An 18,599-nucleotide genomic window follows, 5' to 3' on the forward strand; every position below is an offset into this window, starting at 1 on the left:
CAAATTTTCCTTTAAATATAAAATAAATGTTTATACAAAAATCTTTAAAAAATAACATGTACCAGCCTTGTGAATTGAGATTCTTTTTGCAATGTAGATGTTACTTATAAAGCCAAAATAAAGAAATTAAAACAACAAAATGGAATAAATTACATTTCTCCATGTATCAGTACAGATTAAAGAATTGACATTTGTGAGTGAGTGTAGGAATGCCATGTGGGTTATTTGTGATGTGTGTGTAGCCGAGTGTATGCAGGGGAAATGTACATGTTGGCAGGCATCTCACTGTTGAGTCTGGGGGAGCAGGGGTGAGGATGGAGCGGAGGCAGGGCTCTATTACCTTGGTGACAAGGGGAGGGAGTCTGTGCAGGGACAGGGACCACCGTGTCCAGCAGAGCAGGAGGGGCTGGTCCTGCTGCAGAATCTTCTGGGTGTGTTTCAGGCTGGCATGGCAGGGATGCCTGTCCTGAGAGGGGCCCTGTGGGGTACAGAACTGGGGTGAGCTGTGGTGTCAGGGGCCTGGGATCCTGGTGCTGAAGAGCAAGGTCGGTGCTCCTGGGCGGGGCGCTGGTGGGGAGGCAGGACTGAGTGAGTGAGGAATGAATATGGTGGACACAGGGAACAGCCCAGCAGCTGCCTCCCCTGGTGCATTCTGTGTGGCTGGGAGGGGTCTCTGTCCTTGCTGCCTCCTGGTCCTGGCTGCTCCTTGGGACAGGTCCAGCCCAGGCCAGGCAGCAGTGGCAGAGAGCTCCAGGGTTCCCTGTGATGCAGCCTGAGCTGGGCTGGGAGCTCTGTCTGCAGCAGGAGTGAACCAAGTTCTGCCTGTGACCAGGAGAGTACAAGGGACACTTGGAGGTCTGTCTGGGGTCCTGGGGTCCAGGAAGGAGGTGGGGGAGAGAGTTCATTCAGGCACCATGCAAGGTGCACCTGCTGGTACATGCTGTTATGTTTTTGCTCAGCGCTGCTGTCTCTCTCACATTGCTGCAGGCATGTTGGATGCTTTGAGACCCTGAGTTTGATTGACCCTCAACTATCATCTTAGTGCTCATTTGTCTTCAGCCATAAACCTTAGCATGCTTGGAGGTTTTCCTTTATTTGATTCAAACTTACAAGTACTGATAGTTGAAATAGTTAATTATTTTTGAAGCTTTCTTATGAGAGGCTGGCATTGTGGTGTAACATGGAAAGTGCTGCCAGCAATGCCAGTGTCCCATGTGGCCATTGAACAGAGTCCTGTGTGCTCCACATCTCAGTGAGCTTCCTGCCCTTGTGCCTGGAAGAGCAGCAGAAGCTGGCCTGACCCGGCAGCCATTAAGAAGATTGCAAGAAGTTGGTAGATCCTGCTGTAGCCTGGCCTGGCTCTGGCTTTTTAACCAGCTGGGGAGTGAGCCAATAGGTGTGAGATCTCTAACTGCCTCTTCCCTCTCTAACATTCAAGCAAAATAAATAAATAAATAAATAAATAAATAAATAAATAAATGGAGCTTCTCAAGGCGAGCAGTACCCTTTGTGTCTTCTCAGTTTCTGCCTGCCCAGTGGCCAACACTCCCAACACCTGAGCTGACCTTAGCCTTGGCTCCCTGTCTCACACTCAGTGTCTTTCTGAGAGCCCCTAAATGTCTGTCTCAGCCAGTGTGTGCTGCATTGTGTTAACAGCTCCCGGTGTCTGTCATCAGCAGGAAGCCCACTCAGCCTGCAGCCCATGCTGTGCTGACCTTAGTCACCTGCACCTTCACCTTCTGGGTCAGGATTCCCCGCTTTGGGCATGTTGACTGTGTAGGTGTGGACTGTACAAACTCAGGCACTCTTCCAGGCTGTCTGAACTGCCAGTGAGTGTGGGTGATCTGTGTGAGCAGACACTCTGGTTAGTCACAGGCTCGGGTGTCACCATGGGAGGAAGGGAAAAGAAAGATGCATGTGATTCTGCTACAGTTCTGCTTCTCATTGTAAGTTATTTGAGAGAAGAGTGACAGAGACAAGGAAAGTCAGATAGAGACAGGGGTAGATGTGTGTGTGTGAGAGAAAGAGAGAGAGAGAGAGAGAATGTTCTTCCATCCACTGTTCAGTCCCCAAATGGATATAAAAGCTGGGGCTGGTCCAAACTGAATAACTGAATCCAGGAACTCAGAACTCCAACCAGGTCTCCCACTTAGCTGTCAGGTGCCCAAGCACTTGGGCTGTCTTCTGCTGCTTTCCCAGGCACTGCAGCAAGGAGCTGGATCAAAAGCAGAGCAGCCAGAATGTGAACCAGCTCTCTGCTATGGGATGTTGGCTTCAACGCAGGAGCTTAACCAGCTGCACCAAATGCCTTCTCTTGGGACAGGTTCCCATCTCTTACACAACCTTTGCTGCTTTCAGATCAGCCTTAGCTGTGCCCCACATCCTGCTATGTCCTCATTTTTGAAGAGTTGTGATGATGTCTGAAAACCTTTCTCTTTCCTTCATCCCCAGATGTGTGCTCTTTATGCTGACTTGGCACTGGATCAGTTTCTTGTAACAGACAGAGCCTCAAGCTCAGCCAGTGGTTGCAGCCCCAGGTCCCCAGGTTTGGAGTGATCATTTGTCCCTGGGGAGCCTGTGGGCTCCTAGGTTCCTCAGTGAAGGTGGGAGCTCTCCAAGCCTTATCCCTCTGTTCACTCCTTCCCAGCCTGGGCAGTCTGTCTGCTGCTTGCCCATCTGTTGTCCTTTGTCCCAGCCATCTGTGAGGAGTGCAGGTGTTTAGATGCTGTGACCAGCATTGTCATGGAGATGAGTGCAGCCCTGACCAAGAATGAAGGTAGTGAAGCAAAGAGCAGCTGCTGAGTGGATCTTACCATGGCGCTCATGTGTGAGCTCAGCCACAATTCCAGGGGAGCAAATTCCATTGACCTCCTCTGGCATCAGGAAGTGGTGTCTGGAATGTTAGCTACTGGCCCTGTGGCTGCCTGAAAGCTGGGGGCATGGGGCTGGGGTTGATAGGTGGGTCAGAAAATAACACTCATGCTCTCTTAGCATATGTAGAAACTAATTTTTTCAATTAAGTATGTCTCCGTTGTGCAGTTTTATGGATTAAAAAATCAAAGAAATTTGATTCTGAGAATTTTCCCCCCTTGGTTAATAGTTGTTCCATTTTAAGGTTTTATTTTTATCCTAAATGAATTAATCTTCTACCATGGGAATTTAGAGAGAGAGAGAAAGAGAGAGAGGGAGGGAAAAAAGACAGACAGAGATAGGCAAATGGAGGGAGATCCTCTATCTGCTGGTTCACTCCCCACATGCAGTAGCCAGCGCTGGACCTCTCTGAATTCTGAGTCCAACCCTCCATCTTGGTCTCCCTTGTGGGTGGCCCAGTGTGAAAAGGACCATGTGCTGCTCCAGGGTGTGTGTTAGCAGGACACTGGACTGGATGCTGAGCACTGCAATGTGGGATGCAGCTTTAACAGTGCTGATGTACCTGTTGGTGCCCAATAGTTGTCCCTCATTTTATTTTTGATTAACACATAGAATTTGTTAGTATATATTTCTTTTCATGGTAATGTCTTTTTCTTTGTCTCTCTTCCTTCCTTTTCTCCTTTCTTCCTTCCTTCTTTCCTTGCTTGCTTCATTTCAGAAACGCAGAGTTACAGAGAGAGCAGGACACAAAGATCTTCCATCTACTGTTTCACTTCATAAATGGCTGCAACAGCCAGAGCTGGGCCAGGCTAAGCCAGGAGCCTAAGATATGTCCTTAGTGAATGACACAAGTACTTGAGCCATCTTCTGGTGCTTCCCCAGGCCATCAGCAGGGAGCTTGATTGAAGTGGATTTGTTAAATTTTAGGATTTGAATCGGTGCCCAAGTTGGGGGCCCTCACAGCAGTTTCTTATGAATCTGTGTTTTGCTAGAATAGCAGTAATGTGATGTGCAGCCACGACATAGCAGCTGATGTGGAGCCAGGAACCATTTCCCTTTTTGTTTTAAGATCTATTGATTTTTATTGTAAAGTGAGATTTACAGACAGACAGAGAGACACAAAGAAAGATCTTCTATCAGCTGGTTCACTCCCCAAGTGGAAGCAACTCCAGATCTGAGCCAATCTGAAGCCAGGAGCCAGGAGCTTCTTCTGTGTCTCCATGTGGGTATAGGGTCCCAAGGCTTTGGGCCATTCTCTACTGCTTTCCCAGGTCACACACAGGGAGCTGGATGGGAATCAGGGCCGCCTGGGATTAGAACTGGCACCCATCTGGGATCCTGGTGTTTGCAAGGTGAGGACCTTAGCTACCAGACTACTGTGCTAGGTCCGCCTTTTATTTTTTAAGGCTTTGAAAATTCTTATTGGAAAGCCAGATTGTACAAGAAAAAAAGAGATCTGTATCTTCCCTCACCAAATGGTGTACTGGCCATAGCTGAGCTGATGTGGAGCCAGGAACCAAGAGCTTCCTCCTAGTCTCCCACTCAGGTGCAGGTTTGCAGGCTTTTGGGCTGTTCCTGTCTGCTCTCCCAGGCACAAGCAGGGACTGAGGGGGAGGTGGAGTAGCAGGAGCATGAACCAGTGTCCATGTGGGATGAGGTGCTTGGGGGTGGAGGATCAGCCAGTTGAGCCAATGTGCTGGACCAGTAATGTCTCCATTTTCATTTCTGATTCTACTTATCTTACTTATCTGAGTTTTTTTTTCAAAGCTTTTTTTGGCCTGTCTGGTTAAATATTTGTCTATTTTTGTAAAAAACAATCTATATTTTTGTTTACTTTCACATTTCCCTTCATTTCACTTTCATTTATTCTGATCTTTCTCCTCCTGCTAATCTGGTATTTGGTTTGTTCTTGTTTCTCTGTGAACAATGACCTTAGTATTTTTATTGGGATCACATTGAATCTGTAAATTGCTTGGGGCACCATGGACATTTGGATCATATTAATTCTTCTCATTCAGAATCTTGGAAGATTTTCCCCATTGTTTGTGTCTCATGTTCTTTCATTGGAGTTGTGTGACTTTCACTGTCGAGATCTTTCACATCCTTGGCTAAACTCACCCCAAGGCATTTCACTTGTTATAGCTGTTGTGAATGGGAAGACCTGGTTCACACAGGGGCTGAAGCACATGTTCTCATGTGTCTGCCTCTCAGAGATGTGAAGTTCAGCTTCCCCAGTTTCTGAGGGAGCAGGAGCGTCTCCTATCAGATCCCCCCAGGAAGGATTCTGGGCTCCTGTCTGATCTGCTGCAGCCAAAAGCCTGAGGGAATCAGAGCTGGGATTGCCTGAATTTGTCTAGTGCCCCAAAATAAAAACCCTTCCCTGTTGATGTCTGTACCCCTTTATGTCTTGTCCTAAATGCTTATTCTCTTGTTTATTCAGTGTTGTAAATTCTTTCAGATTTCCCCTATTATTCTTAGTTTTCAGTGAATGAGGCCATCCTAAAGGTACATGTGAGAGATAAAACTGCCCTCACTTGTTCCTGGGAAGTGAGCCAGTGGAGGGGAGCCTCTCATGGGTCTGTCAGTCTCCATCTCTGAAACAGACGAACATAAACTTTGACAAGAAAGACTCTGTAAGGAAAGCTCCATGGACACCTCCAAGGAAGGGTCGGGAAGAGTCCCTGGACTGGCCATGCAGTCAGCTGCTGAGAGGGGCTGCAGCCCAACTCCCCGGGAACACAGAGGCCCTGACTCCAGGATCCTCATATAACTTGTACTCATCTGGCTGCCCCTCTGTGACCTTGGTGTAGACTGTAATGGGATGTACAAAACCTTCCAGGCTGTGGGACTTTTTACAGCACATGATCCAACCTGGAAAACCTCAACATTATAGCCACTGCAGTCAGAAGAGCAGGCAACCAAGGTGGGAGTTGAGGGCAGCTGGTTTGGGAGGTGAGGGCAATGTCAGGGATGGGCCTGGAATCTGTGGGTCGGACACTAACTGCAGGTGTCCCTGTCAGGATTCAGGGCAGGACTGCCAGTTGGTGTCAGAGAATCAGAGACCTTCTTGGAGAGAGGAAAAGCCCCTCACTGACCCACGGAGAGAGGAATTCTGAGGGAGAGTCAGGAAGTGAACCTTGTCTTGCCTGGAGCAAACAGAAGCATTTCCATCACACCTCAGAGCTGCTAAATGCAGGACGCCCAGGCTGTCAGCACAGACTGCAGTCCTGGAGCATGCGCAAGGCCAGGGTCAGGGTCAAGGGTGTGAGCTGTGCCCTCTGTGCCCAGCAGCAGGGCTGTGGTTCCCAGCTGGGACCAGCCAGGGTGAGGCCATGGATTCTGCTCCTGGCTGTGCAGCCTCAACCAGGTTCTCTGCATTTCCTCTGCCTTCAGTCAGCTACAGTGACACACGGCCAAGGGAAGGGTAACTTAGCAACTCCTGGATTTCACTGTGGGCTTCAAGGAGCCCGAGAATCTGTGTGGGGCACCATGTGAGTCAGGTGGATCCTGGGAGGTTTAGTGTTCTCAGCTGTGTGCTCTGCCTGAACCTTCCTCCTGGGCTGCCCATCCAAGGGCGAGAAGGTACTGTGTGTCTCCAAAGTCCTGTGTCATAATTGACCACCTATGTTGTTTATTTCCTCTGTGATGGAAAACCGCAGATGTAGGCTTGGGCACTTGGCACGGGGTGGATTGCAGGTTGGGATGCCCAATCCCTTCTCAGTGTTCTGTGTCCTGACTCCACTTCCAACCCAGAGTCTGCCCCGTGCATACCATGGGAGGCAGCACCTGATATAGCAGGACACCTGGACTTAGTTCTGGGCTCTGGGCTTTGTCCCTCTCCCAGCTGCGTGAACATTTAGAAAGTGAGCCTGGGGAAGTGGGAGCACTCTCCTTTTCATAAAAATGAAAACATATCCAAATAAATAAAAATAATGATTTGACCCTTCCTGCATCTTGTGGTGCTCTTTGCTCATGGGCCTGGGGTTCCCAGGGTGGGTAACAGCAGGGTTGACCGCGGGGCTCTCAGAAAATGCAGGTGCTATTTACCATTGCTCTGCTAGGTCCACATGTGAACACTGGGAGCTGAAACATCACAAACTGAGACTGTTGTGACTGCCCCTCCCCCCGACATCCCAACTAAACAGGAGGGTGCCCAGCAGTGAGTGTGGGGCCTCCTTGGAGATCATACAGCTGACTTGGACTTGACACTCCCTGCCCTATCCAGCACCTTGTTACAGTCCTGCCCAGCACAGCAGCCTGGGGACAGTCAGAGGGGGAGCTCTGGCTCAGAACTGGGTGCCTATATTTCCCACCTCGTGAGCCTAGAGCATCATAAGTAAAACTGCTGTTAGCTGGGTCACCTGCACTCAGGTTTCTGCCAGAGTGCCCCCTTATCATGTGCAGCCAGGGCCCAGGTGTGCTCACGTGACCATCCTTCAGGGGAGGCTAAGGCCTGGGTGGGCGTTGTCTCCCCTCCTATGGCCAGAATGTGACCTGGGGCGGTAGTGTCAGCACCCACCTGAGCCATATGCAGATGTTCTGCCCACTCTAGACTGTCCCAACCCTCCCTGTGCCCAAGGGCTCCCCTAGCACATCTGTGGTCCTTGGTTCCCACAGTGACCCTAGCGCTGCAACTGCTCAAGCTGTGGGCTCGGTTCCCCCACTTAGCCCTGCTGGTCCAGGGCTCAATCCTGCACCCTCTCACCATTGCCACTTACTTCCTGGGTGCCCTATCTCCATTCCAGACTGCAAAGGTGGTCCATGTGGAGCTACGTCTCCACTTGTCTCCAGCTCAGAGACTTACCCTCATCCCCCGACTCATGGTCAAAGCCAGCCCCACAGTGTCACTTCTCACTGACATCCTGGCTCCCCCTGCTCCTGCACTGAATGCCTGGGCAACCTCCTTGGGATCTACCCTCCCATGTCAACCCTCTCTCACCCATCCCCACTGCCACAGCCTGAAGCCCTGGGTGTCCTCCTTGCCCCCTCCTTCTCATTCCCTTGATGCCGTCCAGGGGAAGTGCTGTGCATCCATCTCCAGAAGGATCCAGAACCTCTTCTCTCCCACCCTGCCCATGCCCAAACCCATAACAGTGACTGGCATCCCTGCCTGGACACAGCAGGAGCCCCTAGAGCTTTGTCCCCCACCTTGTAGTCTCTCAGTCCCGTCCTGACACAGCAGCCAGGGTGGTCCCTGGACAGTAGATGGTGCACACATCCCTTCTCTGCTCAGAGCTGTCTCATGATCCCACCTCATTCAGAGTCAGGGCTGAGCATTACAGTTAAGTGGATGGCAGTGTCCTGACCAGCCTTCCTGATGGCTCCCTGCTCTGTGTGCAGCCTAGCTCCTGCCCAGGGCATTTGCACTGGCCGTCCCATTCCCACACAGCACCTGCCCAGACACCTTTGCTGGTGACTCATTTTGTCCTTCCAACCTTCCTCAGGATCACCCCCTTAGGGCAGTGTACGCTGACCATGGTGGTGAGACAGCCACTGCCCCAGCCCTCACAACCACTATGGACCAACTTGCCCAGCACTGGGTCTGGCCCACAGTAATGAGAGTTTAGTGATGAGTGTGTAGCACCTGCCCCTTCTAGAACTGGTGGCTTCATTAGTGTAGCTGAGACAGAGGCTACTTGTGTCTGCTGCAGAGTGCTGTTCTCTCCTGCTGGTGTCCAAGAGGCCTGTGCTTTCTCACAAGTGTCTACTGCCCTCCTGCCTCTCTCCCTCCCACACTGCCTCCTGCACACACAGAGGTGAAGGCCACCAGAGCTCACACAGAGGAAGAGCAGGTGCAATCAGCCAACAACACTAAGGAACAGAATGAATACAGGAAGACAGGAGCAAGTGCTGAATGTAAGCCTGAGTTTTGACTGTCCTGGCCTCGTGCAGCATCCACATACTTGGTTCCATGAGATAGGACAGCATGGCCACAGCTGGGTCCTGTGATGGCAGGTGTTGGTGGGCACATTCTACCAGAGAGACCAGGACACTGAGGCAGTTGAGCCAGGTTGGCAGTGACCACAACAAAGACTGTTGGGCTTGGGATACCGGGGCAAAAACCTGTCCTCACCCAGAGCCTCCCAGCCTCTCCTGTCTGACCTGCAGGTGATCAACACAGCAAACACATGGCTTGTAGCAGGTTCTTGGTACTTCTGTTTATTTTCTCTGTCCAATTTTTGAAATTTTTGAAATATCCTTTTAATTTTCTCATGAACCACTCATGACTGGAGTTGGATAAAATTGTTTGATGTTCAGATTTGCACAAGGAAGAATGAAGCTGCAGCAGGGGCACCTGCCTTGAGACAGAGATGGAGGTGCCCACGCTGCCCTGGGAGGGCCAGGCTCCCACCTCACACTGTGCCCACAGGAACACACTCAGATGTCTTTACAGGAAGGGAGGGCAGGGCTTTTTGAAGACACCAGGATGAGGACTTGAGCAAGATTCTATCCCTCTGTCCCAAACAAGGCAATTTTCTCACACTACAGAAACAAGGTGACAAATTCAGGTCACTACACATGGATCAGGAACAGCACAGCACACATGAAAATGTGCAAATGCAAGGAATTCCCCAGGACCTCTGTGTCTCCTCACCCTGCCCCCCTCCCTTCCAGGTTTCACCTTTCAAGCTGTGAGAGAGCAGTCAGAGCCCCGGGCACTGTATCAACCTGGGAGAACCAATCAGGACTTGGTGAGACCCCTGGTGATATGGCTGAGGGAGGAGCTACAGGGTGGGTGGGGCAGCTTCCCCATGCGTATCTGGCTATGGCAAGGGTCTTGGGGACTCCCACACCCCCAAACACACCCCAGTGCTTACCTGCAGCCCTAGTGTAATTCCCTCCTTCCCCACCTGGGAGAGAAAACAAGTAGTGAGAGTCAGGGAGAAAGCAGGGCCTGAGGACCTGCCTAGAGGGAGCCCAGAGGATACTAGCATGTGGCTACAGACCCAGGAAAGGATCAGAAGGCACCTCTCCTGGAGGTGTGTCCTCAGCTGGGACCTCCCCCTGGCCTGGGGCTGCTGGAGCTCAGGTTCTCATGAGCAGAGTCATCCCTGTGGAGTGTTCATGGTGCACCTTCATTTGGGCATCACACCAGAACCAGTGTGAGCACTTGGGGCCCAGCTGGGGATGTAGGTGTGTGTGCATGTTGCTTCCCAGGAACGGGGTAGGGGGACCTTCTCCTTAGGGAACAGCAGACTCAGACCCAGCCCTCACCCTGCCCTACCTGAGCGCTTCCTCTTTATCATCACAACAGTGACCACAGCTCCAATGAGCACAGCTGCCACGAGGACCAGGCCAGCGATGACTCCCCACATGGGCACAGTGGGCTGAGGAGGCTCTGAGAGGGGAAGAGAGGGTGAGGGGCTCTGACCCCAGGTCTCAGCCCCGCCCCTGCTGAAGACTCCATCCGTCCCTCCCTCCTTACCCCATCTCAGGGTGAGGGGCTCAGGCAGCCCCTCATGCTCTATGTGGCATGTGTATCTCTGTTCTTCTCCAGAAGGCACCAGCACAGCTGCCCACTTCTGGAAGTTTCCATCCCCTGCAGGCCTGGTCTCCACCAGCTCCATGTCCTGGGTCAGGTCCTCCCCATCTCGCTGCCAGGTCAGTGTGATGTCCTTGGGGTAGAAGCCCAGGGCCCAGCACCTCAGGGTGGCCTTCTGGTCATAGACTGGGTGCTGTGTTACATGTACTGTGGGTGGGTCTGAGGGAAAATTTGGACAATTCAGGCCTTTCATGTTTTTCACCAGACACCAAAGCTGCACTCAGTGACCCTCCTGAGAGTGGACAGGAGGACAGGGATGGGGGAGCAGTGCTAACTCAGACCTGGCCTGGATAAAGACAATGGGATCATCTGTTGTTGCAAAGATGTAGATAAAGAATCAGGTATGGTTCAGGCTGGGAGGACCCGGGTCTTTGACAGGATGGAAAGGATTTGGTGTTGTCCTGAGTGGAGGCTGAGAGACTGAGAAACCCTGGCGTGAATCTTCCCAGTGCATTGGCCTGAGGCTGAGGACAGGCCTGGGAGGGGTCACAGCTCACAGGACCAGTGGGAGTCCAGGGCACCAAGAGGATTCCTTTCAGAACCGTCTACGCCTGTACAACCCAGGTCCCTCTTCTATACTGAGGGAAGGGAGGACATCCATGCTGTGATCATGAGGAGAGGGGGACACAGTCTTGGGTTCCACTTTCCTCCCATCCTGCACACCCCCAGCCCTAAGCTTAGGAGGTGGATGAGGGCTACCCCTACCTGCCCTGCACACCTGTGCGCTGTAGTTTCTCCTTTCCCAACTCCAGGAATCTGCTCAGCCACTTCACACAGTGCCCCTCCATGTATGCTCTGTGCTGCTCAGCCGCAGCTGCTTCTTCCCACTTGCGCTTGGTGATCTGAGCTTCCTTGTCAGCAGCAGTCCAGGTGTGCAGGTCCTCATTCAGGACGATGTAGTCCTTGCCATCATAGGCAAACTTCCTGTACCCGCGGAGGAAGAGCCCATCTGCCCCGACCTCGCAGCCGAAGAGATGCTGGAGCGTGTGAGAGACTGTCCCCGCCCGCGGTCAGCCCTGGCCAGGCAGCTGCGCCCCCGCCCTCACCGACCCGCGGGGATTTCAGCGGAAACCGAAAACAAAACCCGCGGGCTCCTCCCGCCGAGGGTCTCTGCGGGGCGCGCAGTCTCGGGGTGGGGGACCTCGGCCCCGGGGACCCGGAGCGCCCAGGGCGCACGTGTGGAGGGCTCGGGTCACTCACCGGCCTCGCTCTGGTTGTAGTAGCTACGCAGGTCACTCATGTAGCCGCGGAAATCCTGTGTGTGCTTCTCAGCGAGCTGTGTGAGGCTGTCCACGTACTCCTGCTCCACCTGCTGCATCCACGGTAGTTCTACCCTCGGGTTCTCGGCGTCGCTGTCGAAGCGTCCGAACTGCGTGTCGTCCACGTAGCCCACGGCGAAGAAGCGGGGCTCCCCGAGGCCGGGCCGGGACACTCCGGTGATGAAATACATCAGGGAGTGGGAGCCTGGGGGAGAGAGGGGCTGAGACCAGGGCCGAGCCCTGCCCTGAGTCGTATGCCGAGTTCGCAGTTCCCTGGAGTGGCCAGGGAGGAATGATCCGTGGGGTTACGAGACGGATGGACAAGGGGAAGGGTCTGGGTGTTTGTGGGCAGGACGCCAGGCGCGATGTGAGGAAGTCTGCTCCGGGTCGGGGAGTCCGGCGTCCGCGGTTCCTGTGTCCCTTCCACGCGCTCCCCTCGCTCCTGCCCCGCAGAGCCCGTCTCCCTCCCGACCCGCACTCACCCGCCCGGGTCTCGGTCAGGGCCAGGGCCCCCGCCAGCAGCAGGAGGAGGGTCCAGGGCGCCATGGACTCCATCCTGGGAGTCTGGGGAGACACGGATCCCTGACGCGCCCGGTAGACTTTATACCCGGGAAGGCTCTGCGCTGACTTATCCTCCCGGAAGCCGGCTGCCCTAGGGGAGTGCGACCTAGGTTTGTGCCTCTAGTCCCGTCGGAGGTTATCAGCCACTTCTTATGTTTTTCGGAATTAGTGATGACCCCAAAGAGAAAAGGAACTTGGGCTAAATGTACCAATAACCTCAAATGAATGAAAACTTTAAATGAATACCGTTTTTAAGAGAAATAACTATTTCGAAAATAAACAGGATAGTGAGAATTCATTTTCACACTGTCTCTTTGCAGCTCCTTTTGTCTGTTTAGGTAGAAGATTACTGGATTTTCACTTTTGCTCTACATTTAACCTCTACCTCCCCGTTGTAGTATATGAAGAAAGAAACTCAGCATCAAACATGTAGGAAGAATACCTTAATAATGTATTCAAATAATTGTGACTATTCATCTTTGATCATACACTAAAGTGATCAAGTGCCAGCTTTTAAGGTTATTTGTAAGGGAGAAGCTGAAGCCCTACTGTGGGATATTTGATTTTCTGGTGTGTTAAAACTCACGGGTTCATCCTGCACACTGAATGGATTTTACTAATGCATGACTTCAGAAAGTACTGTAACACACTGTGTGATCATATTACTTAGGTTTTCTCCTGTTGACACTTAATTTGAAAATTAGTTATGTTTTGTAATATCACAAATTCTAAGAGAAAAGGTTGCAAGTATTTGGAAACTGTAAAATTTATGATGGTGGATACAAGTTTTCAAAACTTCTGTTTTCCTTTTTTAGAGCTTACATGGTATATTTGAAAAAAAAAACAGAAAAAACAGTGAGTTACACTGTGGAGAGATACTCAGCATTGTGTACATTTCAAAGTGCCTTGTTTCTGCACTTGCTCAGACACAGTTAGATACTACTCTGGTATTTTCTCACTTCACTTTCTTTTTTCTTCTCTCCTTTGTTTCTTTGGAGACAGGGCAGGGGGAGGCATGCCAGCCAGCTGGGCTGGGGGTGGCAGTGAGCCCTACTCCATGGACTGGGGTCTGAGGTTGCTGCCTGGCTCTGCTGTGTGGCCTGGATCAGCTGTGAGCTGTGGCTGTGGGACGAAGCTGGGGTGTTGCTGCCCGTGTTCTCTCCATGATCAAGAGGCTGTTCACATGATCAAGAGGCCTCTTTAGCATTGTACCTGATCTCACAGATGGCCTTGGCATTGACAAGCAAACGGTGATTTCACATTCTGATGGTTCAAAGACGCATCAGGGCCTCAGATGTCAGGGACCAGAGCTGGTGGATGCTTGTCCTGGTCGTGACTCACTTGTACCCTGTTAGGCTGCTCCCTTTTCTGACTTAACACAAACAAAAGGACCAAAAAAAAAAAAAGGGGGGGGGGCGGGGGCAGAACAAAGCTGGATCTGGGGAAAGGTTAGGCTGGGCAGGTCTACAACACCCATTGGTCTGCATGTGAACTGGGTTAGGAGGAGAGTCAGGCTGGGCTAAGCAACCACATTCGTTGGTACATGTATGAGGCAGAGTAAGTGCAGGCTGATTGGGCTTTAAGGCAGCATCAGCTGGCAAGTACTGGGACTGGGGGTAAGTCCTGTCAGGCTATACTGCAGAACTACCTGGAAAGTTCAAGATCCAAGGCTGAGAGTGGGCCTAGCAGGGAAACTGTGGGCACCGTTCTGATGGATTGTAGCTCCCACCAGTGAGCATGAGAATGAGGTCTGGGGGTGGGTCTGACTGGACAAGCAGTAGCACCTGACAGTGTTAGTATGGGCTGGTAGCAGGGTCGACCTGGCTGAAGAAGGCTGCAACACCCATGGCTGTGTATGAGAACTGAATGGGATGTGGGTGGGATGACTGGACCAGTCTGGTACACATACCAGCATGCACAGGAATCAGGGCAGGGGGTGGACATGGTCAGAGTTATAGGGGTCACTCTGATTAGGCTGCAGTTCCTGATGATATGTGTGAGGGCTGAGTGTGTGTTGAGCAAGTTTAGTTGGGGTCATAGCATCCATTGGCTCCTATATGAGATGGGGCTGCAGAAAGAATTGATTGGGTAACTGCAACCACCAGTGTATGTGTTCATGCTGATGTGGGTGACAGACTGAGCCAGATCCCCATACCTATGACTTTGGAATTTCTCAAGTAATATCCTACAGAAGCTGAAGAATCTGTTCTTTCCTAACTTTGGATTTGCAATTTCCAAGCATCACTTTGCTCTTTTTTGTTCAGTTTAGCAGCCATATGAACACCATCCATCTATAAGACAGCATTATTCTCAAAGGTATGATTCAAATTAGGAAGTGGTTGTACCAAAAAATGGGCAAAATAACTGATGGTTGATATTTAAGATAGAAATTTGTTCAATGTGAAAAACATGCATTTATTGTGAAATCAAAACTGTGAAGTGAATTTACTAGTCATTCAAAAAAAATCCCTAAGAATTACATATTCTGATGAGATGCAAGATGAGAAAATGACAGAAAAGAAGTCATTGGGTTGAACCGGCACATTTCATTTTCTCACCAAGTTGCGCATACAGTTATTTGCAAAAATGACCATCACAGCAAAGGAACAACACAACAACACAAAATAAAACCCCTCTTAAAAAAAGGACCTAAAAACATCCTTCCAAAGAGACCAAAATCGACATGCATATGTGTGTATAAATTGTTACCATTCAATACAAATGCTATCCTGTAGAAGGATTAAAATACAGAGGTCAAAGAAAACCAAAACAAAACAAAAACTGTGCAACATTTTAAGCCATTAAAGCACCAAAACAAACACACAAACTAACAACTCCATCCAAAATCACTACTTTGAACAACATACACAAAAAACATTGATCAAACTCAAGATGTAAAACATCTGGACTAATACATTGTTCTCTGCTTGGCAGACTTTTTCTTCAACTTAAATGTCTCTTCTTATCCCTAAAAAGAAAAATCTTCAAGTGTTAACTATAAAGCAGGCACATTCTTCAAGCAATTTGCTGTTAAGGAAGCCAATCTCTATAGGACTGAACAAGGAACTAAAAATGAAGTCAAATAGGGAGATAGCTGCAGAGATAAAACTGACAAACTGCAGTTGGACAAAGTAATGAAACTGCTACCCTAGCTCCGTGGTCTTTTATTGTTTTACAGGCAGAAGCCAATACACCGAGGCATTTGCTGCTTTAGCACTCCCTTTGATATGCTAAAATTGACATAGCCAGCAACAGGCATACATAGAATTCCAAGGGAAAAAAGAAACACTTAGAAATCGACACTGGACGCTAGTTAAAGCAATCTTTTAAAAAGTGTCTACCACTATCAGTGAATCATTTTTAAAATGGTTATAAAATATAATCATTCTTGTAAGCTAAGCACTGAAACTTTGTCCAAAGTTTAGTTACTCCTGTCCTTTAGCTGCTTTTGCAAGGAAGTCTATATTCACCAAGTGGTGACTGACGTGTTTACTATAATCTTTTTCCTTTCTTAAAGAATAATCACAAAAGATACAAAATTTCCCCAGATCCTTTGGTGGCCAAAGCTTCCTTCATGTCATTTTTTTTTTCCCAGTGTGTAAAGTAAAATTTATTTGAGAGAGAGTGGTCTCCTGTCATAGTGACAGTAGGATTTATGTATTTATTGGAAAGGCTAGAAGATAGAAACATCTTCTGTCCACTGGTTCACTCCCCAAGTAACTGCAATGGCCAGAGCTGAGCCAATTCAAAGCCAGGAGCCAGGAGCTTCTTCCAGGTCTCCCATGTGGGTGCAGGGTCCCAAGGCTTTGGGCCATCTCTGCTGCTTTCCCAGGTCACAGGCAGGCAGCTGCTGGAAGTGGAGCAGCTGGAATAAAAACCTACAACCATATTGGATGCCAAGCTTACAGGTAGAGAATCAGCCCGTTGAGCCACCATGCTTGCCCCGACAATTAGGGCTATTTTGATTTAACCCTTATGTATCATATACGGTAAGGATCAAGCTTCATTCTGAGAAATCTCAGAATCAGAATCCCATTGCCAGCTACAATATAATCTGCTTCTGTGACTCTTACTTTGTTTGGCTAAAGAAACTGAGCTTGCAAGCTAAAAGTCTAAGTAACCTTTAGCCTCAATTCTCATGAATCAAGGTCCAAGTCTGGTTATCTCACAGAAGGCTCCAAGTAATTAAGCAGGTAGTTACCTTAATTGCTGGACCGGAGAAGAGCCAGGCATGGGCTGTCCAGCCGAGATTGGTAGGGAATGTGTGGCACATCCCCCCTCACCTTGTAGGATATTATGGATTGAGTTGTTGCTGTCATTGCTGATCCAGGTACAACAATTTCTATTTCAGGATGTACTGAAAACTGTCTTTTCTCCATTGAATTATCTTGAAACTTTTACCAAAAGCTGATTGAAAAAGAAGTGTGGCGCCATAGCGGGATTCTCTTCTGCTAGAGCAATCTATGTATCTAACCTTAAACTACCATCGTGTTCTACTGATTAGTTCCTTGATAATAGGTTTTGAAATAAGTCTTCCGATTTTGTTCTACTTTCTTCAAAACTATCTATTCTTGGTCTTATATTTTTTTCTGAAAATATAGAAGTCAACGTGTCAATTAAAAATTGAGCCACAGGGCCCCGGAGCAGTGGCGCAAGTGGTTAAGGTCCTCACCTTGCATGCCCAGGATCCCATATGGGCGCTGGTTCTATCCCAGCAGCCCCGCTTCCCTTCCAGCTCCCTGCCTGTGGCCTGGGAAAGCAGTTGAGGACGGCCCAAAGCTTTGGGACCCTGCACCCACGCGGGAGGCCCGGAAGAGGCTCCTGGCTTCAGACCGGCATAGTATCGATCTTGGGGAGTGAATCATCGGATGGAAGATCTTCCTCTCTGTCTCTCCTCTCTGTATATCCGCCTTTCCAATAAAAACATAATAAAAATAAATCTTTAAAAAAAATTGAGCCACAAAAGGTTTCATTTGGATTACATTAAATTTAGAGATGATTTTCATTATAATGAATTTTCCGATTCATACATGATACAATCCCCAGTGTTTGTCTTTTGTTACTTCTTTTTGCACCATTTTGTAGTTTTGAGGATAGATTTGCGCCTTTTTTATTGAAGAGAAACAATTTAAAAAAATTTTTGTTTTTGATAAATTTTATTTAGATAATTAGGATGCAAAGGGTCAAGGGCTATAGGAAAATGGGGAGAACATTGTTTCCACATTCTCTTTTTTTTTCCTTCCTGCCACTGGGGGAATGGAGGCACAAGGGGAGAAGCCACATCCAGCCTCCCAAATGCCTCTGTATGCTGGGATGGAGGACAGCCACCTGACACCATCCCAGAATCCCTGCTGTCGGGTGAGCTCCAAGGGTCCAGCTCAAGAAGTTTTGATAGTTCCACAATTCTGAATTATTGGTGATCTTGCCACTCCAAGCACGACGAAATCTTTCCAGAATCCATTGATTGACACAGAGTCTCCATTTGCCCAGATATTTACTGCCAACATTTGGTTGTGGTAGTTGACCAATTTGTTCTGTCCTCTGTCCTCTGTTATGGTATCCCATGTCCTCTGCAGGCTCCAATGTGCTGCCATATTTCCAGTGTGCACCTGAATATGCCGTCCACTGCTCTAAGCTACTGAGGAAATCCAGCTCTGACACATGCACTCCATGGTCAGACCATGGAACCTGCAATTCTTTCCATGATTGGGGTTCTGAGTCCAGCGATTCAGTTTGAGGGATCCCCAAATAAACTTCATCTGAGGTGATCCCAGACCTGATTCTTGTGTGTGCTTGCCAATACAAGGTCTGGCACAGTCTGTTGCACATACTAGTAGTTGCAATTGCTGGGTCAGTTCTGTCTCCAGCCCTATCTTCTATGCAAATCAATGAGTGTTGGAGCCCTTCCAGACCCTGCCCAACACACACATCCAGTCCTCACGCAAACCAGTGGGACCTGCAGCCTAGTCAGGGCAACCCACAATAATCCCCACCAGGACTGCCCCCTCTCTTGGTTCCCATGTTGGCAGTATGTACAGCAGACTGGTCCAGTCTGTCCCACATCCTGTTTAGTTCTCACACATGTCAATAGGCACTAAAGCCCAGTTCAACCCAACCAGCACCACTATCCAGTCCACACATTTGCTGGTGGGTGCCACTCTTTGTCTAGCCATGCCTGTCCCAGTCCTGGTTCTCATGCTCACCAGTTGGAGTAGCAACCCAAGAGGGAGGTGCCACTATCTCCCTACTGGGCCCACTCCCACTCCAGGATCTTGTACTCTCCGAGTGGTTCTGCAGTTTAACAGAATGTGTGCCCCCACCCACTCCTGGGATAGCATCTGGCAGCTGTTGCTATGGCAAATGCC

General features: G+C 49.6%; 1 protein-coding gene and 1 long non-coding RNA gene across 3 annotated transcripts in view; one reads left to right on the forward strand and one right to left on the reverse strand.

Moving 5' to 3' along the window:
* Window positions 1-12,278, reverse strand: part of LOC121167192 (patr class I histocompatibility antigen, A-2 alpha chain-like) — a 185,892-nt gene extending 173,614 nt beyond the window's left edge. Inside the window, exons 1-7 of one of the 2 annotated variants that reach the window (XM_040996584.1) lie at window positions 12,156-12,276; window positions 11,615-11,878; window positions 11,133-11,408; window positions 10,298-10,573; window positions 10,097-10,210; window positions 9,690-9,722; window positions 9,536-9,540 (exon numbers count right to left, since the gene is read on the reverse strand). In XM_040996584.1, coding sequence (XP_040852518.1) covers window positions 9,536-9,540; window positions 9,690-9,722; window positions 10,097-10,210; window positions 10,298-10,573; window positions 11,133-11,408; window positions 11,615-11,878; window positions 12,156-12,228 — 1,041 coding nt within the window. In that variant the 5' untranslated portion in view covers window positions 12,229-12,276. Of the gene's footprint in view, window positions 1-9,535; window positions 9,541-9,689; window positions 9,723-10,096; window positions 10,211-10,297; window positions 10,574-11,132; window positions 11,409-11,614; window positions 11,879-12,155 lie in introns of those variants that run through there. The other variant, XM_040996583.1, reaches the window with a different exon arrangement.
* LOC121167211 lies at window positions 49-9,416 on the forward strand. Its single transcript, XR_005885569.1, has 3 exons — window positions 49-58; window positions 736-737; window positions 9,270-9,416. It is a non-coding gene; the product is annotated as an uncharacterized LOC121167211 (long non-coding RNA).
* Window positions 12,279-18,599: the final 6,321 nt, after the last annotated feature.

This window comes from Ochotona curzoniae, unplaced genomic scaffold (assembly GCF_017591425.1).
Source record: "Ochotona curzoniae isolate NIBS_2020 unplaced genomic scaffold, NIBS_Ocur_1.0 patch345, whole genome shotgun sequence".
Lineage (NCBI taxonomy): Eukaryota > Metazoa > Chordata > Mammalia > Lagomorpha > Ochotonidae > Ochotona > Ochotona curzoniae.